At 50.7% G+C, this 26348-nt stretch overlaps 1 protein-coding gene across 3 annotated transcripts in view; it reads left to right on the top strand.

The window, feature by feature from the left end:
* The window catches only part of ACSBG1 (acyl-CoA synthetase bubblegum family member 1), a 72570-nt gene extending 47835 nt beyond the window's left edge, over positions 1 to 24735 (top strand). For all 3 annotated transcript variants that reach the window (XM_029065450.2, XM_029065452.2, XM_029065451.2), the window contains 10 exons: positions 1116 to 1236; positions 3736 to 3816; positions 4935 to 5084; positions 6447 to 6623; positions 7588 to 7769; positions 9714 to 9944; positions 13612 to 13829; positions 18263 to 18402; positions 20390 to 20636; positions 24078 to 24735. In XM_029065450.2, coding sequence (XP_028921283.1) covers positions 1116 to 1236; positions 3736 to 3816; positions 4935 to 5084; positions 6447 to 6623; positions 7588 to 7769; positions 9714 to 9944; positions 13612 to 13829; positions 18263 to 18402; positions 20390 to 20636; positions 24078 to 24163 — 1633 coding nt within the window. In that variant the 3' untranslated portion in view covers positions 24164 to 24735. The remainder of the gene's footprint in view (positions 1 to 1115; positions 1237 to 3735; positions 3817 to 4934; positions 5085 to 6446; positions 6624 to 7587; positions 7770 to 9713; positions 9945 to 13611; positions 13830 to 18262; positions 18403 to 20389; positions 20637 to 24077) is intronic.
* The last annotated feature ends 1613 nt before the right edge of the window (positions 24736 to 26348 follow it).

The following is a 26348-nucleotide window of genomic DNA, read 5'->3' as shown; positions in this document are numbered from 1 at the left end:
AACATCCTGGGCTTCTTCAACCAGGGCCTGGACCCTTCCCAAGTGCTGCTGGGGGTCAGATAGGAACAACCTGGGGATGATTACATTATTTATATGACTTGGATTTTAGAACTGGCTTGGCGGAGGAGCACTGCTACCGAGTGCAGAGGAATCGGCTCTCTAGGGCTTCCTTTCTCTCCTCGTTTCCATCGGGAAGGCAGGGAGGGAGGTGGGAAGGGAGCCAAGGTAGACTTCGGGGCCTGGGAGGGGACCGAGAGTAAAAGAAACAAAGTGACAGGCCCTAGTCCGCGGGAATGCGCCCTTTCCACAGGCCAAGCCCGAGCCCAGGTCCCGCCTCCAGCCCCAGGGTGAAAGGCAACCTGCCTCATGGCCCACAGCTCCTCCCTTTACACTTGCAAAGATTTCCATCTCTTGGCTGTAGCTTGGTCGGGTGGGAGCGGTTTCAGTGGGGCTCGCTATTTGGGAGATTCCAAAGGCGGAGAATCCCTCCGGTTGGCTGAGGAGTCTCCGCCAAAAATTTTTGTGGGTTGGTTTGTCGTCTTTCATTAGAGTGGAAGCTCCTTGTGGGCAGGGAATATGTCACTTCTTTATCCTGTACTTCCCAAACGCTTAGTATAGTGCATCATACCAAGTGAGCACCCAATACATACAGCTAGTACTGTTCATCAAAGAGATGCTGGGCCCACTTGGAAGGGATCCGGTCTCTTGTGACTCCGCTGTCAACTCGACCCTGCTCTCCCCAAGGAGGCGGGTAGGGCGGACCAAGGGGTAAAGAAAGTAAGAACGGATTGTAAGGCTCTTACGTTATATTTAATAAACAGCCTTTTGATCAGAGAGAGAGAAAATACTGGGTGGGTGTCAGCCCTCCAAACGGGCCTGTGTTCCGGGGCTTTGGGCAGGGTGGTTGTTTCTGCCCCCAAGTTTTCAACAAGACTCTGACTCCTGGGCCTTGGGGAGAGTAAGCGGGGGGATCAGGGGGCGATGTGGGAGAGTCAGGGGGAGATGATGTGCGAGGGGGCGATGCGCGAGGGTGAGGAGGTGACGCGGGAGGGCCGACTCTGCCTTCCAAGCGTGGTGCTCCGCATCGCAAAATCTGTCCCTTTGTATCGTGGCAGTGGGATTGTCACAGGGATCTACACCACCAGCTCTCCAGAGGCCTGTCAGTACATCGCGCAGGACTGTCGAGCCAATGTCATTCTGGTGGACACGCAGAAGCAGCTGGAGAAGATAATGAAGGTATGAGGTGGGATTGAGGGCAGACCCGCGGCCTGGGATCCCACGGCTGCTTCTGCGGGTCCAGATCTCACATCTCTGGTCCCTGCCCCTGCAAAAGGTGATACTTTCAGGGTGTATCTACCCAGCCTGACTTTTGAATAGCTGATTTGTACGGCACGAGAAACCAAGAGAACCCGTTTCTCCTTTAAATGGTAGCCACAGGCCAAATTGAGAAGCAGTCTTGCCTAGTGGATAGAGCACGGCCCTGGGAGTCAGAAGGACCTGGGTTCCAATCCTGACTCTGCCCCTTGTCTGCTATATGACCTTGGGCAAGTCACTTGACTTCTCTGGCGTCAGTTACCTCTTCTGTGAAATGGGGATTAAGACTGTGAAGCCCCATATGGGACATGGACTGTGTCCAACGTGATTAGCTTTTATTTACTCCAGCACTTAATACAGTGTCTGGCACATAGTAAACACTTAACAAACACCAATTAAAGAAAAAAATACAGAGGATTCTGAATCTCGCCGAGGGCTGTGGACCCAACTGAAGGTTCCAACGCGGAAGGCCCAGCGATGAGTTACTTAGAGCCGAGGGGCTCTTGAAGCTGATAGCTGGTCTGAGAACAAGTCGGGGAGAAGGGATTGGGCATATTGATGTAGATTTCAGGGATAATCCGGACGTGTAGATTGGCTTTTCTATTAGAAGCAGCGCTTCTGTACACATCTTTAAATCATATGTTATAAATGATTCATTTATATTAATCTCCGTCACCCTTCTGGACCGTAAACCTGTTGTGGGCGGGGAACGTGTCTGTCAACCTTGTTGTATCGGGCTCTCCCAAACACTTAGTACGGTGCTCTGCAATCAATCGGTGGTATTTGAGCGCTCAAGGGCACTGGAAGCTCTGCGCACTGGAAGCGCTCAATAAATACCCTTGATGATGAAATTTTGGATGTCAGTTCCCTCTAACAGGGAGGAGAGCAGCGGGAAGGGTGTAGGGGGCATTTGGTAGACTATCAAGAAAAAGGCTTCAAGTGGATTGCCTTGCTTACTTCAGAAAACAGAGCAGATTGTTGAATCCTGTGGGCCCAAACTCCCTACGGCAGCAGCGAGTGGAGGTTGCTGGTCCCGAAGGCGCTGGAGGGAGCTGGAAAAAGAAAGGATGGAAAGGGGAATCTCACCACCTAGTGGTGCCACAACATTCTGGAAAACCAAACATAAAACTTCTCGCTGACAGTCGATCAGAAGAAGAAATCACGCGTATTTCAGAATCTGAGCAGCTGTATCAAATGCTTAGCACTGTGGTTGTAGAATTTTCTTTGACTGGGCCATGGCGGGGCGGGGGGCGGTCTCTCCCAGTGATGCGAAGTTCTACCATCCAAGTGTTGAGGGAATTGATGTTCACGCAGGCGGCAATCTATGCCTTTATCTCTCTCAAGTTCCGCTCTTCAAATTGAGTCTGCGAGCTCCCCTCTTCCCTTCTCTCTGGAGCTCAAGACCCTCTCTGGCTAGTTAGTTACGATTCCAGGATAGACGGGGCAGAACCTGTTTGAAAAGAGAGGAGCAGAGTGGCTGAGGGGAAAGACCATGGGAATCAGAGGACCTGGGTTCTAATCCCAGCTTTGCCGCGTTTCCACTTGCGTGATCTTGGGCAAATCACTTAACTTCTCCGTACCTCAGTTTCCTCATCTGTAAAAATGGGTATTAAATACCTGTTCTCCCTCCTGCTCAAAGTACGAGCCCCATGTAGGAAAGGGACTGTGTCCAACCTGATTAATTTGAATCTACCCCGTTACTTAGAACAGTCCTTGACGCATCGTAAGCACTTAACAAACATTGTGATTCTAATTACTATCATACTTTCCTAGAGGGCTTTATGCACTAAAGCGCTTGGGAGAGTATAGTAGAGGAGAAAGACTCCATCGCTACTCTCGAACAGTTCGCATTCTAACTGAGGAGCTTACAGTGTAGATTTGAAAGGTTATTTGAAATATATAATCCAGACTGAAAGGAAATCACAGCCTATCTCTCAATTCCTCTCCCCTCTCCCCACAGTCGAAGGAGATCAGTAGGTAGACATTAAAATCAGTGAAGCCATTCCTCTCTGTACCTACCTCTTAACTTTAATATCCGTCTCCCCTCTTCGATTGTAAAATTTTTGAGGGCAGGGGAGAGTCTGTGTTATTCTTCTTGTTCTCCCCAAAGTGCTGAGTACAGTGCTATGCAGTGTTGTTGCTCAATAAATACTATTGATTAGTTACTATCATAATCTCCCAAATTGTCAGCTCTTCCCTCTTCACTCTGAAGCTCAGGGCCCTCTCTGTCAAGTTAGATACGATTCAATATGTCAATACCGTTAACTGACCCAACCCATTTTGACCAGGGAGTCATTCCAGGAAAGTGGTGATGTTCAAGGGTTAATGATATAATGTATAATGATGGGTTAAGCGTTAATGGAACGAAATACTTTAGATTTAGAAGTTTATCAGGTGGCATTTTCTTTTTTAACCCCACAGATCTGGAAAAACTTACCACACTTGAAGGCGGTTGTGATGTACAGGGAGTCGATGCCCGAGAAAATTCCAAATGTGTACACGGTATGTGAGTCTGACCCGGAGGTCAACAGCTTTGGCTCCGGGAGACTGGAGATGCTCACCGCTCGACCACTCGCTGTCAATATTTGGCTGCCCGGAGCAACAGCGTCTTCGGCCTGTGTGAACCGACCCCTCCGATTGCAGACGGGGAGGGGAGGGTCGGGAGCCGGGCCGCTGAGGGGAGCCAGACGGTCTGTCCTCTCCCAGGAGCCTCTCAACCGTTCCCCCCCCGGGAAGTTGAGCTGCTAAGCCCGGATTGGGCGGCCCTGTCTCCCCCGGTAGATTCTCAGGGGCCCGGCCCTGCCCATGCCACAGACGTGACACGTGTGAGTTAAATCAGTTGAGTGAGCCGGCCTCGGGGTCCCTTCTGATCTCTAGGGAATGTGGATGGGATGAGTTTTGGATTGACTTTTCATCCCTCATCCCGGGGGGAAAATAGGAAGGGAGGGGTCACGGAGAGCCTTGCCAGTTTTGAGGGGGGTGGGGGAAAGGAGAGAAACCAGCTGCCACTCTTTGGGGACAACGGTGATGTCACTGTGCTTATGAGTCACTCCCAGTGGGAGCCGGATGCAGTCAGGACTGGATCTCCATGGCACTTCCAGTGTTGCTGGCCCCCGAGAGATTTAATTAATTAATGAACTAATTAATTAGATGGCTTAGTTTGTAGGCTGGCTTTTGCATAGTAGTCTAAGTTTGACTCTTGGATTCCCCTGGTTTTTCAGGATGAGACCAGGGATCAGAGGAAGCTGATGATCACGGAGGGATGGGAGAGGGGAGGCCCACGTGTTTTGGAAATCTCCAAGCTGCGCTCGATTCCGCCAGAACACATGTTTTCACTACACATTTTGGCAAGGACATGACTGACAGAGTTGGGGGATATTGTTCTAACAATGCTTGCCTGTCTGGATTCGGCACAAAGTTTTTTTTTCCCCATTCATCTGAACTAAATGAGGACTTATCCGAGGGAAGCGGTCAAGTGACTTTTTGTCGTAAATCCAGGGCCCCTAACGTGACACGTCTGCCTTTCCGGATTTTCGTCCTTCTGGATCAGCCCCACGTTTTGCTTGTTCTATTCTTTCCACCGGTCGCCTCCTTTACCCGATTTCTGTTTTCCCCGGTAGATGGAGGAATTCATGGAGCTGGGGACCGAGATCCCGGATTCCACCCTGGATGACATCATTGACTCCCAAAAGCCCAATCAGTGCTGTGTGCTCATCTACACGTCCGGCACCACCGGCAGTCCCAAAGGCGTGATGCTGAGCCAGGACAATGTAGGTGTCTGGCTCTCGGGAGCATGGATTAGGGACTCTTGGATGGCTTGGCTCCTCTTCCGGCTCTTCCCCTTCCTCGAGGGTTGCTATGAAGAGGGGGTCCCTCACCTCTCTGGGCCTCCGGTTCCATGTCTGGAAAATAGGGAGAGTTGGGAGGGTGAACGAGAGGCCCGAGAAATAAGTCGTGAAGGACTTCGGGATCCTCAAAAAGATGATGTTCCGTTTAGCGCCAGCATCTCACGGTGCTTTGCCGAAGCGGACGGGTGGGTTCTCCCACGGAGAATGACGGGTGGGCCCCGTACCTCTGCAGAGGAATTAAGTTGACGGGTTGCACAATGTCACTCGGGCCCTGGAGTCCCTTATGTTCCCGCTGGGACATGGAGGGCAGAGAGCGAGTAGGTCAGTAAGGAAAATCGCAGCACTGTCACGAACTAGACCACTTCTAGACTATAAGCTCACTGGGGGCAGGGAATATGCCCGTTTACTGTTGTATCGTACTTTCCCAAGTGCTTAGTACAGTGCTCTGCACAGAGCAAGCGCTCAATAAATACGATTGAATGGATGCCGAGGCAACCGCGCCACATCCCGGCAGGCGGTTTCCCTTGATTGCCTCCATGGTCTTACTGCCCTCATTGACGAGCTGTTCTACAGCATTTTTGCCGGGTCCACCCACCCCACGGGATATCGTAAGGTGGTTCTTTGGTCAGAAACCTTTGCCCGTGATGGAATAGCCCCAGTGGACATGGATTCCCCTTATCTGTGGAACAGGGAGTCAACTTTTTTTTTTAAATGGAATTTGTTAGGCGCTTACTATGTGCCAGCCACTGTTCTAAGTGCTGGGGTAGATCCAAGCTAATCGGGTTAGAGGCAGTCCGTATCCCACATGAGGCTCACAGCCTGAATCCTCATTTTGCGGAGAAGTGAAGGGATTTGCCCAAGGTCACACAGCAGACAGGGGGTGGAGTCAGGATTAGAACCCAGGTCCACCTGATTCCCAGGCCCGTACCCTCTCCTCTAAGCAACGCTGCTTCTCACGTCGAGGCTACTGATTCTCAGAATCTCGGTCCTTCCATTGGACCGACCGTAGGTCCAGCTTTCCCCAGAATAGGCGCTCCGCTCATGTTGTTGACGACGACGTTGAGGAGACCAGGAGCTGTGGTAGGCTCTGGGGCCAGTCCACCTAGACAACAGCAAAGGACGTTGCTGCCTGGAAGATAAACGGATCTTTATCAAAGCCGAGGCAGGAATACGGGGAGAACTCCAGGCCCTTCCCAGGGACCAGGAAGGGTTGCCGGACGAGCGTCGACTTCCAGTAAGATGGCTCCTAGGGAAAGCCGGTCACTCTCCCCTTTCTTCTCCCAGATTACTTGGACCGCAAAATATGGCAGCCGCGCGGGGGACATCCAGCCCGCCGAGGTTCAGCAGGAGGTCGTGGTCAGTTACCTGCCCCTCAGCCACATAGCAGCCCAGATCTATGACCTGTGGACAGGCATCCAGTGGGGAGCTCAAGTCTGCTTTGCCGAGCCCGACGCGCTGAAGGTCTGCCTGGGTGAAGGAGGGGGCGGGGGGCGGCGGGGAGGGTGGCCGTCTTCGTGGGTAGAGGGGTGGGATGATTCTCATCTTTCCCTGCTGAGACTTCAGCATCCAGGGTGGAGAGGTCGGAGCAAGGAGATTCCCGGAAAACTACCCGTCTGTCAGACCGGGAGCTGTTTTCAGATCTGATTTAACCCCGGGAGCTTCTCAGCTGTCCTAGGACTAATGAGGAGGGGGCTGAGGGAGGGGTTAGCGGAGCAAAATTATCTGAATGCCTTTGCTTCACCTGGCTGTGCCTACCGATTGGGTGCAAAATCTGCTGATGGGGATGCCCGGACCCGAGGGGGACGGCAAAAAAAAACACTGCCCCTTCCCTTCCCCACCTTCCCTTCCTCCTCCTCCTGGATCAGAAGGATCCCCTGTCCTGGAACCAGCAAGAGGCAGAAGGGAGATGGGTGGAGCCTTGGTTTTAGTATTGGATTTGGCATGGAAATATCTGGCAGGGGGAAATCGGCAGACGGGGGACAGTGCAGGAAGAGAAAGGAGCGAAAGGAAAAGGTCTTGGGAGGCATCTCCACCCTGAGGATGTAACTCATAAACACACATAGGCGTGCACGGTCACCCCCGTCCCAGAGCTTACAAGGGAAAGGAGGGTCAGGAGCTGAGGTGGGTGTCTTGGGGTTCCCTCAGAAGGAAAATCGAGGGCGCAGTTGGCACAGCTAGGAGAAGAAGCTTGAAGTGGGTGTCCAGATTCATCGAGATCGGGGGGGCAACCCCAGTCTGCCCCAGTTGGTCAGCCGCTCCCTGAGGGAACTGGGAGGGGAGCGTGGAGTGTGAAGTGAGGCGGTGTTCTCAGTCAGCGTCGCCAAGCCCCACAGCCGTGTCACGGAGGCAACCCAGTCGACTGCTGCCGGTCACTGACAGAGGGTGCGCACTTTCACCTCCTCCCTTCCTTTTTCCCGTGGCTCAGGGAAGCCTGGTGAATACGCTGAGAGAAATCGAGCCCACCTCACACATGGGAGTGCCCAGGGTGTGGGAGAAAATCATGGAACGGATCAAAGAGGTGTCTTCCCAGTCTGGATTCATCAAGAGGAAAATGATGTTGTGGGCCATGTCCGTGACCTTAGAGAGAAACCTCAGCTGCTCCAGCACGTAAGCTCACACGGCGTCTCCCGCCTCTCCCGTCGGAATAAACAGTGACGGGGGAAGTGCTTGATTGCGCACCAGCATTCCCGGGTTCTGTTCCCAGCTCGATTTTCCTGTATAACCTCTTTTCCGTGTAACCTCTAGACGATAAACTAGTTGTGGGCAGGGAACGTATCTACCGACTCTGTCACGCTGTACTCTCCCAAGGGCATAGTACAGTGGTCTGCGCACAGCGCTCGATAAATACCACTGATGGATTATAACCTCGGAGATGTTGCCTAACGGGAAGCAGCGTGGCTCAGTGGAAAGAGCCTGGGCTTCGGAGTCGGAGGTCATGGGTTCGACTCCCGGCTCTGCCGCCTGGCAGCTGTGTGACTGTGGGCGAGTCACTTCACTTCTCTGTGCCTCGGTTACCTCGTCTGTAAAATGGGGATTAACCGTGAGCCTCACGTGGGACAACCTGATTACCCCGTATCTCCCCCAGCGCTTAGAACAGTGCTCGGCACGTAGTAAGCGCTTAAATACCAACATTATTATTATTATTATTATTAACCTCTCTGGGCCTGTTGGGACACTGAGCTTACGCTAGAGCCAAAAGTCCCCAAGGGTCTTCTGAACCTTCTAAATTAGATTCCCACAGAGGGGAAGAGTCAGACTTGTGTCAGTAGTCTATCGGTCCTATGCCTCTAGACCGCAAGCTTGTTGTGAGCAGGGAATATATCTGTTTTACTGTACTCTCCCAAGTGCTTAGCAGAGTGCTCGCCACACAGTAAGCACTCAATAAATACTACGGACCGACTGACGGACTGCAGCAGACTTGGGAGGATTGAAATAAAAGAATCAGTGGCCGCAAATAATAATGATATTTATCAAATTCTTCCTAGATGTCAAGCCCCGTGTTTAGAGCTTGGGCAGACGAGCTGATCGGATCAGTGTCTGTCCCGCGTCGGGCTCACTGTGTAAAGGCTAGGGAGAGCTGGTGCCTTATCCCCATTTTGCAGATGAGGAAACTGCAGCCCAGAGCGGTTTTGACTTACCCAAGGTCACACGGCAGGGCGGGGCAGAATTGGGATTAAAATTCGGGTTCCCTGACTCAAGTCAGAAGGAGCTGGGTTCTAATCCCTGCTCCACCACTTGTCTGCTGTGTGACCTTGGGCAAGTCATTTCACTTCTCTGGGCCTGTTACCTCATCTATAAAACGGGGATTAAGACTGTGAGCCTCATCTGGGAAACGGACTCTGTCCGATCTGATTAGCTTGGGTCTACCCCGGTGCTTAGTACGCTGCCTGGCAAGTAGTAGACACTTAAAAAAAAATATCATAAATTAAAAGGTCCCTTGCTCTTTCTACTAGGCCACGTTGTCTTTATGTAAAGTGCTAAATCAGAGAGAGCTCCCAAATAAACTTTGCTAGCTTTACCAGGCAGTGCAGAGGTGGGCAGGAAACTATTCATTTCCCTATTTATTAATATTATTACTTCATTCATTCTTTCATCCATTTAACTGTATTTATTGAGCACTTACTGTGTACAAACTACTGCATTTAATGCTTGGGAGGATACGATATAACAGTAGACGGACACAGTTCCTGGCCAAAATAAGCTTACAGTCCAGGCGGGGAGACAGATATTAATATAAATAAATAATATGAAGAAATAAATTGCCATAGTGTCTGATTCCTTTTAGGCCTCTCCTTATAGTTTTTCAGTCCACTGATCCTGAGGATCTACTCGGCTTAGTGGGGGCAGATTGGGCGATTAAGAACATTGGATCTGATTGGGAAATTCTCGCTAATATCCCTGTGTTCCCTTCGTGCGTGCATCCGTGTAATAATAATGTGGGTATTTGTTAAGCCCTTACTACGTGCAGAGCGCCGTACCTAGTACAGCGTCCTATCCACAGTCAGGCCTCAGTAAAAAGCGCCGATGGATTACTTTCTCCTTGCTTCCCAGGGACCTGAAGCCCTTCATGATGAGATTAGCGGATTATTTGGTCCTGGCCAAGATCCGCAATGCCTTGGGGTTTGCCAACTGCCAGAAGAACTTCTACGGGGCGGCCCCCATGACCACGGAGACACTGCACTTCTTCCTGGGCCTGAACATCCGCCTGTACGCCGGCTACGGGCTTAGCGAATCTTCTGGCCCCCACTTCATGTCCAGCCCCTACAACTACAAGCTGTACAGGTAACCCGCCCTACCAGGAGACCGCCCTTCGCCCGCTCACCCGACCCCCTGGGTGCCAGGAATCCAGGAAAAAATGGAACGCTGGGCTTGAATCTGTGCCCGGACTGGGATGGATGGATGGATGGATGGATGGATGGATGGATGGATGGATGGATGAATGACACCCCCACCCCCCACCATCCCTTGGTTTCTCCCACTCTATCCCCCTCCCCATCTCTCCCACCCTCCCCACGCCCAGCCCGGTCACGTCTTTAGGCCGAGCTTGGGGGTTGGTGTTGGAGGACCCGACCATATCCTCCCCACTATTCTTGGGGTTTGGTTTCTAATTTGTTAAGCACTTACTGTGTGCAGAGCACTGTTCTGAGCGCTGGCATAGATACAGGGTAATCAGTTTGTCCCACACGAGGCTCCCGGTTAATCCCCATTTTACAGATGAGGTAACTGAGGCACAGAGAAGTCAAGTGACTTGCCCACAGTCAGACAGCTGCCAAGTGGCAGAGCCGGAATTCGAACCCATGACCTCTGACTCCCAAGCCCGGACTCTTTCCGCTGTGCCACGCTGCGTCTCTATTCCATCCTTGGTTTGGGGAAGAAGTCGATTAAAGCGGGCAAGGCCCTGGAACCCACCATTTGTGTCCCTCTCATCCAAAGCAGCCTGGCCTAGTGGGTAAGAGCACAGGCCTGGGAGTCAGAAGGTCATGGGTTCTAATCTCGGCTTCGTCACTTGTCTGCTGTGTGACCTTGGGCAAATCACTTCACTTTTCTGGGCCCCAGTTACCTCATCTGTAAAACGGGGATTGAGACTGTGAGCCCCACGTGGGACGGGGGCTGTGTCCGACCCGATTTGCTCGTATCCACCACGGCGTCTCGTACGGTGCCTGGCACGTCGCAAGCATTTAACAAATATCATAATAATTATCATTATCATTAAAGTGGCTTGACCTCTGGACCCCTTTCAAGAGCTTTAGGAAGCTCTATGGGCTCCCCCGGCCCCGGGGGAGATCGGAGTTAAGTAGAAATAGTAATAGTTATAGTATCTGTTAGGTGCTTAGAGTGTGCAGAGCGCCGTACCGTGACAGCTTTTCATCTCTGGGGGGGCCTGGCGGGGGGCCGGACCATCTTCAGTGGGGTAGCAGGTCCATCTTTGCTTCTCCGTCTTGATCAACGCTCCACCGACGCGGGACTCGTGGGATATCTGCCGTCGCCGCCTCTTCCCCTCACATACCGGCCCTCCTTCCTCCCCGCCCCGCGGCAGGCCGTAGGCGGCTCGGAGCCCAAGTCTCCGGCACGGCCTAGTTCCCCGCTCCCCTTCGTCGCCCTGCGTGTGGGGCAGCTCTCTGGGTGGGGTGGAAGCCCGGCCCCCGCCGCTACGTAAGGAAAGGGATCGGGGGCAGCCGGGGCCTCGGGCTCGGGCGGGTGACCTGTCCCGGCTTCCCCGGCCTGCCCGCGCCGTGGCCCCCGTACCGAGTCCCGCTCGCTGGGACGCGTGGAGGTGCCCCGGGTCCTTCCCCGGAGGGCGGCGGGGAGCCGGGGAAGGGGAGAAGCTTGGCTGAGAACCAGGGCTTCGCGTTCTCGGGTTTCACTTCTGAGATCCCACGAGGCCGAGCCTCGGGGAGGGAACCAGTTGAGCTTTCCGCCCAGGAGTTGAGGAGGGACACTGAAAGGAGGGCGGGGACGTGAATACCTGAGCTGGGTGCGGGAAGCCGGGCCGGGGCAGGGATGCCAACGGTTCTGGGAAGGTGGGCCGGGGCCAGGTCCGTGTTCCTGGGCCAAGTTGGGGGCGGGCAAGCCAGCCCGTGGGACAAGGCCCACTGGAGCGACGCCCGGGCCGGGGGAGACGGGGGAGCATTTCCCCTCCAAATTTTCACGGGGGAGAGAAGAGGGAACGAGTGCACTGGGCCCCGGTGGCGGGCACGGCCCTCGGGACGAGGCCGGTCCGAAGGGCCAGGGGTCCCGGCTGCTATCTGACCCCTTGGAGGGAGGAGGGCGTTGGGCTGGGGGGCTCCTCCCAGATGTCGTGGAGGAGTCCTAGAAATGGGCACGTGGCCCCACACGTCCCCCCCGTTGGATGGCTCTCGACAAACACAGATTCCTGTCCGTACTGGGCTGGGTGTGGCCTTACCGCAGCCCTGGAGGCAGCAGACAACCTGAGAATGGCCAACAGCCCCACCCGCTCCTACCAACACACGCGTAAACAAAGAAGCCAAAGACAGCAGCCTCCCCTTGGCCTGATTCCTTGTGGGGATGGAAGTCTTTAAAGAGGAACTTGGATCTCAGAGGGGAGATCCACCCCCCTCCAACCCCCCGACACACACACCCCCCGACCACCCCTGCCCAGACACGAGGGAAAGGACAGAGAAGGAGTTGTTGTAAGACTCAGAGAGCGAAATTCCCAAGCAGAGGAGAGGGAGATAAGCAGCGTGGCCTAGTGGAAAGAGCCCGGGCTTGGGAGTCAGAGGTCGAATCCCGGCTTTGTCGGCCGGGTGACTGTGGGCAGGTCACTTCACTTCTCTGGCCCTCAGTTACCTCATCTGTAAAACGGGGATTAAGTCTGGGAGCCTCACGTGAGACAACCTGATGACCCTGTATCTACCCCAGCGCTTAGAACAGTGATCTGCACATAGTAAGCGCTTAACAAATATACCAACATTATCATTATTATTATTAAAGAGCCCGGGCCTGGGAGTCAGAAGACCTGAGCTCTAATTCTGGCTTCGCCCCATATGAGACACGGACTGTGTCCAACCTGATTAGCTTGTATCTACCCCAGGGCTCAGGGCAGCGTCTGGCGCATAGCAGGCACTCAGTGAATACCACGCACACAAAAACTTACTGTGGGATAAACCTGGAGATAGATGCGAGGTTGTGATGGGATTGGACACAGTCCCTTTCCCACATGGAGCAGCGTGGCCTAGTGGAAAGAGGACAGGTCTGGGAGTCAGAGGACCTGGGTTTTAATCCTGGTCTGCTGCGTGATCTTGGGCGAGTCACTTAACTTCTCTGTGCCTCAGTTCCCTCATCTCTAAAGTGGGGATTCAATCCTCCTCCCTCCTACTTATAAATGTGAGCTCGGTGTGGGGCAGGAACTGTGTCTAACCTGATTAACCTGTATCCTACCCCGTAGACTATAAGCTCATCGTGGGCGGGGAATGTGTGTTTATTGTTGTATTGTCCTCTCCGTCGTCCTTCGTACAGTGCTCTGCACACATTAAGTGCTCAATAAACACAACTGAAAGAATGAATATCGTCACCAGAGCCGAGAAAAGTGCATGGCACGTAGTAAGCGCTTAACAAACACCGTTATTATTAGCTCACGGTCTATCTTATCCCCATTTTACAGATGAGGAAAGTGAGGCCCAGAGAGGCCCCTAATTTGCCCCTACTGGCGTGAAAGGCTGGTGGCCGAACTGGGACTAGGACCGGGCCTCCCGGGTTCTGGCTCCTTCCACTGAACCACCCTGCCCCGCTCTGTCCCGCCCAGCCGTGCCTCGGCACTGGGCAAGGTATTCAAGTGGGAACCTTTTTAGAAGAATTGCTTTTCCCGCGTGGTTTGGACGCTGGCCTCTGCTAGCCGGGGACGGACGCGGGTTGACGGAGGCAGGAGGGATTTTTTTCCTTGGCTTATCGAGTCCGGTACCCACCCCCGGTGGGGTTTTTAATCCTTCAGCTCCGGGAAGGTGGTCCCCGGCTGCAAAGTCAAGCTGGTGAACCAAGACGCCGATGGCAACGGTGAGATCTGCCTGTGGGGCAGGACCATCTTCATGGGCTATTTAAACATGGAGGAGAAGACGAAAGAAGCGGTGGATGAGGATGGCTGGCTCCACACCGGAGACCTGGGCAAGCTGGACAAGGACGGTTTCCTCTACATCACTGGAAGGCTCAAAGGTAAAACACATCTGGCACTCACACGGGGACACTGAGCCCGCCCGGTGTATCTATGTTTGTTTTCAAGTTTCCTCCCTCCTGACGTCTCTGTCTCCGTTCTATTCGAGAAGCAGCGTGGCCTAATGGAAAGAGCGTGGGCCTGGAAGCTCTGCCACCTGGCTGCTGTTCGATCAGGGACAGTCATTTCGCTTCCCTGGGCCTCGGTTTCCTCAACTGTAAAATGGGGATTTAATCTCCTACGCCTGCTTACTTAGGCCGTGAGCCCCATGTGGGACGGGGACTGTCTTCAACCTGATTAATTTTATCTACCCCAGCTCTTAGAACAGTGCTTGACCCATAGTAAAGGCTTAACAGATATAATAATACTAATGATGTCCTTCTCCCTACTTAAACTCTGCCCCCAAGGGACAGGGACAGTGTCTAATTCCCACCTTTTTATTTCTTTATGATATTTGTTAAGAACTTACTTGGTTCCCGGACACGGTGCCAAGTTCAGAGGTAGATGCAGGATAATCAGGTTGAACACAGTCCTTATCCCACATCCCACATCCCACAGTGTTAATCAGAGAACAACAATAATAATATTAAAAATAATGATAATAATGTTGGTATTTGTCAAGCCCTTATTAAGTGCAGAGCACTGTTCTAAGCACTGGGGTAGATACAGCATGGCTCCGTGGAAAGAGCACGGGCTTGGGAGTCAGAGGTCATGGGTTTGAATCCCGGCTCTGCCGCTTGTCAGCCGTGTGACTGTGGGCAAGTCACTTAACTTCTCTGTGCCTCAGTTCCCTCATCTGTAAAATGGGCGTGAAGACGGTGAGCCTCACCTGGGACAACCTGATGCCCCTGTATCTACCCCAGCGCTTAGAACAGAGCTCTGCACGTAGTAAGCGCTTAACAAATACCAACATTATTATTAATCACAGATGAGGTAAGGCACAGAGAAGTTAAGTGACTTGCCAAAGGTCACATAGCAGACAAGGAGTATTCTCTCCCAGCGCTTACTACTGTGCTCTGCACACAGTTAGGCACTTCATACTATTATTACTTCTAAGGAATTAATAATAATTAGGGTACTTGCTAGCCACTTACTTTGTGCCAAGCACGGTTCTAAGCGCCGGGAATGACACAAGTCAATCAGCTCGGACGCAGTCCCCGTCCCACATGGGGCTCGGACTCTTATCCCCATTTTACAGACGAGGCACCCGAGGCCCAGAAAAGTGAAGTGACTCGCTCAGGGTCACACAGCAGACGTGTGGCAGAGCCGGGATTAGAACCCAGGTCCTTCCGACTCCCAGGCCCGTCATCTATCCGTTAAGTTCTGCCGTTTCCTCTACTCCTACTCACGCTGATACGAAACCCACGATCTCCTCACCCCTTCCCTCTGCCCGTCCCCTCTCTCGAGAACGGAAGCGGATGCCGTCAAAAAAACCCCAAAACCCTGGAGGCCCGGCCTCCCTCTCCCGTGGCTCCCGCCACTGAGGTCACAAGCTCAGACGCGGTCCCAGGGCTCCCGTGGCACCCGGGAAGGGGATGCCCGGAAACGGCTCCCCAGTATCGGCGGAGTCCCGCCGAACGGCACCCGGGATGTCGTCACGGCCCGCCGCGTTCCTGTCCTCGCGCCTGTGATGCCACACGTGTCTCGCCTGCTGAGAAAAGTGGCCCCGCTAGCCACGGCCGCCCTCCGAGGCCGTTCCGCTACGGGCACGGGGGTCAGTTTCTGGTTCGGGCTGGCTGCGGTCCCGGGTAACGGTCCCCGGAGGCCTCTCCAAGTCCCAAGCTGGACGGGCCGGGAGGGGGGATTGAGATGGGGCCTGAAAAATCTGGTTTTAGCCTGTCTTGCCCTCAAGTGGTAATGAGGAGGATCGCCGTGAGAAGACCAGAGGACTGAGAAAGAGACGCTGTGCCTGGACTTAATAATAATAATAATAAGAGTAATTTTTAAGTGTTTACTCCGTGCCAGGGGCTGTTCTAAGCGCCCGGGCAGAAACAAGACAATGGGATTGGCCCGCATAGGCCCCAGAGTCTGCATCTCCATTTTATAGATGAGGAGACGGAGGCACAGAGAAATTAAGCGACTTGCCCAAGGTCACACAGCAGACGAGCAAATTGGGGTGGACACAGTCCCTGTCCCGCACAGGGCTCGGAGTCTTATGCTCCGTTTTACAGATTAGGTAACTGAGGTACAGAGGAGTGAAATGACTTGCCCAAGGTCATAGACCAGATAAATGGAGGAGCTGGATTGGAACCCAGGTCCTTCTGACTCCCAGGCCCGGGCTCAATCCGCTAGGGCAGGCTGCTTCTCGAAGAGGAGGGGGATTCATGCCACGGAAACTTAAATGATCTCCTCCTCAAAGGTTGCAGCAGAGGAGGCTGGCGAGTCACCTTCCCTTGCCTCTCATAATCTTTCTCTGGGGCAAAAGTAGAAGCTTTCCCCGACTGAGCCCTCGTCTACCATATTCGGCACGGCGTAGCGGATGGAGCGTGGGCCCGGGAGTCCGAAGGTCGTGGGTTCTAATTCCAGCTCCTCCATTTATCTGGTCTATGACCTTGGGCAAGTCATTTCACTCCTCTGTCCCTCAGTTACCTCATCTGTAAAATGGAGCATAAGACTCTGAGCCCTATGCGGGACAGGGACTGTGTCCACCCCGATTTGCTTGTGTCCACCCCAGCACTTAATACGGTGCTTGGCACATAGTAAGCGCTTAACAGATTATTATTATTATCCACCCTCTTTTGCATACCCTTCAAGCACTTTGATACTCAGCCCACTCTGACAGGCCCTGTGTACATCTCCTTACACTCCACTATTTTCTTTATCTGTAATTTATTTTAATCAATCAGTGGTATCTACTGAGAACTTACCATGTGCAGAACACTGTACTAAGCACTTGGGAGAGTACAGTATAACAGTGGGTAGAAATGTTTCCTCACCATCAAGAGAGAACTTACAGTGAGAAGGCTGTCTCCTCCTGCGGACTGTATACTCGCTTAGGCTGGGATCGTGCTTTCCGACTCTATGGTAGATTCAGAGTACATAGTACAGTGCTGTGCACACAGTAGACACTCCAGTACCATTGACTGATTGATTTGCTGTCAGTCAGTTGTATTTATTGAATGCTTACCGTGTGCAGAGTACTGTACTAAGCGCTTGGGAGAGTACAATATAACAGTAAACGGACGCATTTGCTGCCCGCAACAGGCTTACAGTCTAGAGGAGGAGGCAGGCAATAATATAAATAAATTAGAGATATGTATATAAGTGTGGTGGGGCTGGGAGGGGGGATGAATAAAGGGAGCAAGTCAGGGTGAGGCAGAAGGGAGTGGGAGAAGAGGAAAGGAGGGCTTAGTTGGGGGGAAAGCCTCTTGGAGGAAATGTGCCTTCATTAAGACTTTGAAAGCAGGGAGAGTAATTGTCACATGAGGAGGGAGGATGTTCCAGGCCAGGGGCAGGATGCGGGCACAGCGGCGAGATAGATGAGATCGAGGTTCAGTGAGAAGGTTAGCGTTAGAGGAGCGGAGTTTGTGGGCTGCGTCGTAGTGAGGGGAGGTAGGAAGGGGCGAGGCGATTAAGTGCTTTGAAGCTAATGGTGAAGAGGTTATGTTGGATACAGAGGTGGGTGGGCAACAACTGGAAGTTCTTGAGAGGGGAAACATAGCCCCAACATCTCTGTAGAAAAATGATCCGGACAGTAGAGTGAAGTATGGACTGGCGTGGGGAGACACGGGAGGCTGGGAGATCAGCAAGGAGGCTGAGACAGAATTCAAGGCGGGATAAGTGATTAGATTAACGTGGTGGCGGTTAGGATGCGGACGAAAGGGCAGATTTTAGCGATGTTGTGAAGGTCGAATCAACAGGAGTTAGTGATGGATTGAATGCGTGGGTTGAATGAGAGAGAGGAATCAAGCATAGTGCCAAAGTTAAGGGCTTATTCATTCGATCGGTCGTATTTATTGAACGCCTAGTGTATGCAGAGCACCGTTCTAAGCGTTCGGGAGAGTACAACACAACAGTAAACAGACACATTCCCTGCCCACAACGAGCTTACAGTGTGGGGGTGGGAGGGGGCAGGAAGCTCGTGAGACAGGATGCGGGGGAGGGGGGGCATCTACAGGGATGCAGATTTGAGGAGGACAGTGTTTGGCTGTGGAAGATAAGGATTCTGTTTTAGATGTGTTAAGTTTGAGGTGGCGGGAAGACCCTCAAGTAGAGATGTCTTGAAGGCAGGAGGAAATACGAGGCAGCAGAGAGGGAGAGAGATGAGGGCTGGAGATGTTGGGTGTCATCCACATAGAGGTGATAGTTGAAGCCATTTGAGCGAATGGGTTCTCCGAGGGAGTGGGTGTAGATGGAGAACAGAAGGGGACCCAGAACCGAACTATCCCGCTGCTAGTTTCGCAACTTGGGTCACCGAGCGTGTTTTTGTACTTAGAGTTGATCATTACGGCTGGAGGTGAGAATGTGCCTCCGGTACCCATCGAAGAAGCGGTGAAGATGGAGCTGCCAATTATTAGCAATGCCATGCTGATTGGAGACCAGAGGAAGTTCTTATCTATGTTGCTGACTTTAAAGGTACACAGTGTTACGTTGTTGTTGTGTTGTGTAACCCAGAATGCTATCAAGCTGTCCAAGCCCCAGTGGAAAGAGCGTGGGCCTCGGAGTCAGAGGATCTGGGTTCTCATCCTGCCTCCGTCGCTTACCTATTCTGTGACCTTGGACGAGTCACTTAACTTACTGGACCTCAGTTTCCATGTGTGTGAAACGGGGATTAAATGGCGGTTATCTCTCTTACTGAGACTCTGAGCCCCATGTGAGACAGGGACTCTGCTAAACCCGATTACCTTGTATCTATCGCAGTGTATCTAATACAGTGCTTGGCATGTAGTAAGCACTTAACAGATGTCACCGTAATTGTTGTGATTACTGGTAATAGAATATGAATAATCTTAAGGGGAAGCCCTGTCCACCAAAACTAATTCTGAATCGAAAGATCTCTTCTACCAGAGTGATTCAAGTCTGTACTTCTCTTTTTTAATGGTATTTCTTAATAATAATAATAATGATGATGATAATGTTGGTATTTGTTAAGCGCTTACTATGTGCAGAGCACTGTTCTAAGCACTGGGGTAGATACAGGGTAATCAGATCATCCCACATAAGGCTCACAGTTAATCCCCATTTGACAGATGAGGTAACTGAGGCACAGAGAAGTTAAGTGACTTGCCCACAGTCACACAGCTGACAAGTGGCAGAACCGGGATTCGAACCCATGACCTCTGACTACCAAGTCCGGGCTCTTTCCACTGGGCCGCGCTGCTTCCCTATGTGCCAGGCACTGTACTAAGTACTGGGGTAGAAACAAGATAATAAGGTTGGACACAGCTCCTATCTCACATGGGGTTTACAGTCTTAATCCCCATTTTCCAGATGAGGCAACGAGGCACAGAGAAGTTAAGTGACTTTCCCGAGGTCTCACAGCAGACAAGCGGCAGAGCGGCGATTAGAACTCAGGTCCTCTGACTCCCAGGCCCGGGCTCCTTTCACTAGGCCACGCTGCTTCTCACGGTGCTTCTCTCCTTTTGTATTTGGTGTTCTATTTTCCGTGGTCTCAGAAGAACTAATATTATTGTGGATTTTCCCGAGTAATTGTTGGTCTGTTGTGATGAAAATGTTTCCTTTCTCTAGAATGGAAAAATTCTGATCTTTGATAAAGAAACAGGGCTGTTTCGTTTCTGGGTTCAAGCCTCAGATGGGACACTGATTTGTCACGGTACCTTGGGCAAGACATATGACTTTTAGGGATCCGTGACTCGGAGGACCTGGGTTCTCATCCCAGCTCTGGTACCGGCCTGCTGGGTGACATTGGCAAGTCACCTGACCTCTCTGATCCTCAATGTATTCATCTGTAAAATGAGGCGTAATAATAGCGGAATATTTTGAGGTCAGAATGAGATAATGTGAAGGTGTTTAGGGTAAATGAAAGCATTCGACCGTCATCACCAGCGTCGGTGGTATTTACCGAGCACTTGTACGTGCAGAGAACTGCACTGAGCGTGTGGGAGAGTACAATATAACAGAGTTGGCAGACACATTCCCTGCCCCTAACGAGCTTAAACTCTAGCCTCAGTTTCTTCTTTAATACAATGGCGAGATGAATCTAGCCTTTTCTGTCACTGCGATGCTGAGAAAATTTAAGACGGATAAATTGCGTGAAAAATTTGGATTCCATGGAAATGAGACTGGATTTGCAAGATGTTCTATTAGTGCTACATGGGATAAAATGCAGATTTTAAATCGGCAGTAGTCTTCACCCATCTATTTTCTAAAATTAAACGTATACAGTTCGTAGGTGTATATAGAGTGGCAAACGTTTGAACAGAAGATAAGCCCCTCTAGGTTGAAAGCTTTTCGTGGGCAGGGAATGTGTCTGTACTCTCCCAAGTGCTTAGGACAGTGCTCTGCATACGCTAAGTGCTCAATAAATAGGATTGAGTGAATGAATAATATTTTCGAGTTTGTCTCCCGGCCTGATCTCCTTCCTGATCCCTTGTTGTTTCAGTGTACTCTGGATCCAGATACCTCGGATCCCACGGACATCCTGACGGAGCAGGCAGTAGAGTTCTGCCAGAAAATTGGCAGTAGAGCCACCAGAGTGTCCGAGATCGTAGGAGGGAAAGACGAGGCCGTTTACCAAGCTATTCAAGAGGGCATCGAGAGAGTCAACACGAACGCGGCTGCCCACGCTTATTATATCCAAAAATGGACAATCCTGGAAAGGGATTTCTCCATTTCTGGTGGAGAATTTGGTAGGTTGCCTCTCCCATCATTTAAACTTACAGTATAAATCGAGCACAGTTTTGCAGCGTCAACAATTTATTCCTGGTGACTGGCAAGCTCTTTGGGTTGTTTTACTCTTGGCAGTCAGTTATCAACAAGTGCCCCCCTAGATTTAGACCTCACTAAATGGAAAATTGGTGGGTGAGGGGGTAAAGGGGTGCTCTGTCCAGACCGGCCTCTTCTGTCCTGATTGTAGAAGACTCGGTCTGGATCAGTGCACTCCATCACTTGGAAAACGTTCTTCGGTTGGCTGGGGCAGCGACTTTGCCCCAGCAGACACTGGCAGACAGGGTTTCCGATTTGGTCTCCTCATCGGAGAAGCCTTTCTGATCAAGGGCGAGGCCCACCTCCAAGCACAGATGATTGTCTCCGCTCAGACAGAAGCCCCTCCTGGAGACTGTAAGGCCTGCGTGGCTCCTTTGATTTTCCTGCGGTCCCCATTCTCCAAGGATGGGAAGACAGGCCTGATGATCAGTCTTGCGCCGGGCTGGTGTCTGATTTGCCCTGTCAATTGTTGGTTTGGTTGAAACTTACACTATTTTCCCAGCCTATTTGCTTGTTGCAATGTGTCTTAGTGGGTAGAGCATGGGCTTGGGAGTCAGAGGACTTGGGTTCTAATCCTGGATCCATCACATGTCTGCTGGGTGAACTTGGGCAAATCACATGACTCCTCTGGACCTCAGTTACCTCATCTGTAAAATGGAGATTACAAGTGAGAGCCCCATATGGGACAGGGACTGTGTCCAACCTGATTAACTTGTATCTACCCCGGTGTTTAAAACAGTGCTTGGCGCATGGTAAGAGCTCAACCAGTACCATTATTATTATTATTTTTGCGCTCCATGCCCCAACATGAACTGGGAGGTTGGTGTGAGAGAGTGAATTTTCTACTGTACAAACCACAAGCACTAGAATCAACTGCTTCACACAGGTTCTCCGTCCTGAAGCCCTCGTAACTAGACTGAGGCTCACCAGTTTTACGACGGGCGAACCTATCACATTTGACCGATGCTTGATCGTCAACAGTGTTAGAGAAGCCTACTTTTGACTCGGGATTTAATACTGTACCCTCTTCTAACCTCCCTTGGTTGTTTCCTTTGGAAATAGTTGCCATGGCTCTGCCAGTCATAGTAAAAGTTCCCCGCACCCTTTGTTAAGTGTACTGTCCGCTGAAAATAGTGAAAATATGTGTTTTAATAATAATAATAATGATACTAGTCTGTGGTTTTTGTTACACACTTACTGTATGCCAGGCACTGTACTGAGTGCTGGGGTGGATACAGGTTGGACCAGTCCCTGATCACAGTCTTAATCCCCATTTTACAGATGAGGTAACTGAGGTGCACAGAGAAGTGAAGTGACTCGCCCAAGGTCACCCAGCAGACAAGTGACAGAGCTGGGATTAGAACTCATAACCTTCTGACTCCCAGACCTCTATCCACTACGCCATGCTGCTTCCCACGCCATGCTGCTTTATAAGATGCTTGGGAGATTTTATTTCTAATCTCTCCTGTTTCCTTTGGTGCATCTCCCTGGAAGTTATTTTAAAAGGATAATTTTAAAGTATACATCCAATTAGACTAGCCTGTCAGGGGCAAACCACGGGCACCCAGTTCCTCTGTAACTCATGTTTTCATTACACAATTCGAATAGAACCCAGTGGAAGTGTCAGGGACTGATCTTCCCTCAGCACAAGTCTGTTCTGGTAGAACACGGTCCACAGAATGGTGCGAGAAGATTGATTGTAGGAGGAAAGAGTTGAATTCATGCATGTAGCATCAGACAAGGTGCGATCCTGCCACAGTTCCCAGCTCCTGCCTCGGGTGCAATTTGACAATCTTTCCTACAGTGCAATAATGAGTGGCAAAGGGGTAAAGCGTTCTATGTGGGATAGACATAAGTAATATCTAGTATTATGTAATATATAGTAATATAGTAATAAGTAATAGAGAAGTAGCGTAGCTCAGTGGAAAGAGCGCGGGCTTGGGAGTCAGAGGTCACGGGTTCTAATCCCAGCTCCGCCACTAGTCAGCTCTGTGACCTTGGGCAAGTCACTTAACTTCTCTGTGCCTCAGTTACCTCATCTGTCAAATGGGGATTAAAAAACTGTGAGCCCCACGTGGGACAACCTGGTCACCTTGTATCCCCCAGTGCTTAGAACAGTGTTTTGCACATAGTAAGCGCTTAACAAATACCACAATTTATTTTTAATATCGATATAGAAAAACCCTGAAAGATGTCAGTCAAGGCAGTATCTTCAGATCGTCTACCCCTAACTTATTAATTCCCTTTGCGTTCATGATCACCGAAATGAGATTTTCCCCATCAAACAAGGTTCTTCAAGAGCAGCCCCCTGCTTATCGAAAGTTTCCTGTATTTTATCTTTCGGCAAAGGCTGTTGTTCTGCTTCTTGGGTTCCCAGTGCAACCTAGTGCTTAAGCATCTCTTTATTCCCGTTTCCCACATGTTTCTTCTGGTGCCCTGGAGGGGAGGATGAGGGAAACTTCTTTTTTCTAAATTCTTTCCCCTTCATTTGGCCGAAGATTCTGGCTAAATCTCATTATTCCAAACTGAAAGGCCCATGGGTAACATGACCTAAGGCTAGAATGATCCAGCGCAGTGGGGAACGGATATCAATAGGTAGCATTTGTTGAGCCTCTGTCGTGTACAGAGCACTGTACTAAGCGCTCGGGAGAGTACGATATAAAAGGAGCTTACGGTCCGGTGGAGGAATAGACACAAAAGTAATTACTGGTAGGTGGAAGAATGGAGAGATGAATATGTGGATGAATTCATGATTATCATGTTTTGGGTTCTCAATTTCACAAACAAAGGGAAGAGTTCTTACCTAAATGGGCTCAGATGAGGATGCAGTGGAATTCCAAGTTAGATTTTTATTAGTCAAAGTGTCAGAGCTAAGAAGACCCCCAAATTTTAATTCTTCCCCCCCCCCCCCCCCCGCCCAGTGGTGACATTTCAACTTTCACCCTGAACGGATGGTAACCTTGGTTCCTTTTTTTTTCTTTATGGTATTTAAGTGCTTCCTACGTGCCAGGCACTGTACTAAGCGCCGGGGCAGATACAGCCTTATCAGTCTGGACACCGTTCCTGTCCCACATGGAAGCTCACAGCCTTAATCCCCATTTTACGATGAAGTAACCGAGGCCCAGAGAAGGAAAGTGATTTGCCCAAGGTCACACAACAGACAAGTGGCGGAGCCAGGTGCTTCTGACTCCCAAGCCCTTGCTCTGTCCATTAGACCACACTGCCTCTTTTGGAGAAAAGCCTGACAGAGTTGCCCCTGAGAACGCATTCCCCGACTGGAGATGCCCAGATTATCCCACAGACGTCCCCGCAGCCTGCTACTCGGTAGTCAGCATTCACTACCCTGTCTTTGGTTCCTCTTTCAGGCCCTACGATGAAACTGAAGCGACTGTCCGTTCTCGACAAGTACAAAGACGAAATCGACTCATTTTACAGAGAACCAAAAAATTAAGTCTTGCCTGATCGTCATCAGACATTTCAGACTCTGGGGAGTTGAGATCAGATCCCGTCGGGTACGGGCGACGAGAGAAGAAATTCCCAGCGGGCTCGCGTGAGGTTGGCGGGGGCTCTCGGGTTACCCACGGTCCGCCGGTTGGGACACCGTCTGCATCTGAAAATCTAAAGAGAGGCTTCATTTGTAGATAGGCTTAATTCTCTTTGACTAAATACTGAAGCTGGTTACAGGAGGCCGTTTTGCACAACCCCTTCGATCACAGTGACGATGGTGGAGTTTCTCGGTCTTAATTCTAGTTGGACGTAACGAAGTGCACGCCCACCTAACGAACGTGAAAGGCAGCCTGTCTGTTTAGCGCGGCGAGGGCTTGTACTAATCGATGTTGTAGGAGGATTGGTCTTCTGTTAACACTCACTTTTTTTGTTTTATGGTTCGAAATGGCCCACTGTAGCTCGTATCACGATTACCAGTTAGTGCCTACTGAAGAGGTGATTAGATGTGATTAAGTATTTAATAATGATCCTATGTTAATGGTCACAATTAAATAAATATGTAATTTGAACACTAAAGGAATTTTTTGGTGGAATGGTAAGCACGTGGCTAGATTCTCTCCAGTTCATTCAGTTGTATTTATTGAGCGCTCGTGTGCGAAGCACTGTACTACGCACTTGGAAGACTACACTACAACAGACACTTTCCCTGCCCACATGGTGATATAGTTTAACTTCTTTCCTTTAACCCAGTCCTCTAGAGTTGGAAAAGCAATAGTCTTGTCGGAGTGTCGGTTTTCGTTACGGAGCCAGTGAGGAAGGGGAGATTGGATTATTTTATGGTATTCGTTAAGCGCTTATTGTGCCAAGCACTAAGCACTGGGGCAGACACAAGGTAATCAGGTTGGACACAGTCCCTGTCCCCCATGGGGCTCAGAGTCTTAATCCCCATTTTACAGATGAGGTAACTGAGGCCCAGAGACTTGCTCAAGGTCACACAGCAGAGGAGGGGTGGAGCCAGGATGAGAAACCAGGTAAATCCTCTGATTCCCAGGCCCGTGTTTTCTCCTAGACCACGCTGCCTCCCACTTGTACTCGTAGCTTTCTAATGGAAGCTGGAAGGAACCTCCCCCTCGAGATTATCCGATTCATTTTCCTGCTTCCAGGTAGGTGAGGAGCTAAGATTTGGGACTGTCTAAGCCTGTTGATTTGGAAAGGTCTGTATTATCTCCTTGTTGATGGTCAAGGGTCAGGTAGGTGAAGAGCTAAGATCTGGGACTATCTATGCCTGTTGATTTGGAAAGGTCTGTATTATCTCCTAGTTGATAGTCAAGGGTCTGAAATGGAGCCGAAATTTATCACCATCAAATGCCGTAGAGTCGGTTCCGATTCACGGTGACTTTATGGACAGATTTTCTCCACAACGTCCTATCTTCTGCCACAAGCCGTAACCCTGCTGACGGTTCTTCCGTTATCGTCGTTATTTCTGTCCAACAATGTGCATCTGTCAACTAGCCCCTGAAACAATACCTGGGCAATCTCACTGCCCCTAATGACATAGTCTTGAAAAGTTTGAAGGGTGCATTTTGGATTGCCGAAACAGATGCATGGACAGCCAGATTTAGAAATGCTAGCCCCTCACCCAAAGCCCCCAGTTTAGGACTGCTCCCAGAGACCTCTTGAGGTGTTAAAAATAACACTGAACCAAACCCTTGGCCTAATCTGTTTAGACTAACGTATGGAAAAGAAGTGTACATATTTACCAGATCTTTCTATTACTTTAACATAATTTTACTAATTAGTCTTTTTATTAACATTTTCCTCTTCTGGGAAACCACAAGCCACTCTCTGTACAATCCAAAGGAAGCAGGGAGGGGTCAGTGGCATAAAGAAAATGAAGAACACGTTAAGCACGCTGAAGGTGGCTTCGGAATTATTTCCCACATTGTTACATATTACTCTGGTGGCCCAAAGCCTAGGAAGCCCTCCTCAGAAACAAGAGCAAATGTTGCTTTAGACATCCCTAATACGATACCGAAAGGTCTGTGGAAGATTAGAGGAAATGGTCTATTATTCGGCTCGGAGTTGCCTTTTATAGAGCAAAAAGAAACCTGCACAACCTACCTGGAAACAGCGTGGTCTAGTGGAAAGAGCCTGGGCGTCAGAGAATCTGGTTTCTAATCCCTGCTCTG

This window comes from Ornithorhynchus anatinus, chromosome 5, assembly GCF_004115215.2.
Source record: "Ornithorhynchus anatinus isolate Pmale09 chromosome 5, mOrnAna1.pri.v4, whole genome shotgun sequence".
NCBI classification, from domain to species: Eukaryota; Metazoa; Chordata; class Mammalia; order Monotremata; family Ornithorhynchidae; genus Ornithorhynchus; species Ornithorhynchus anatinus.
This window is presented reverse-complemented; position numbering and strand designations above follow the sequence as displayed.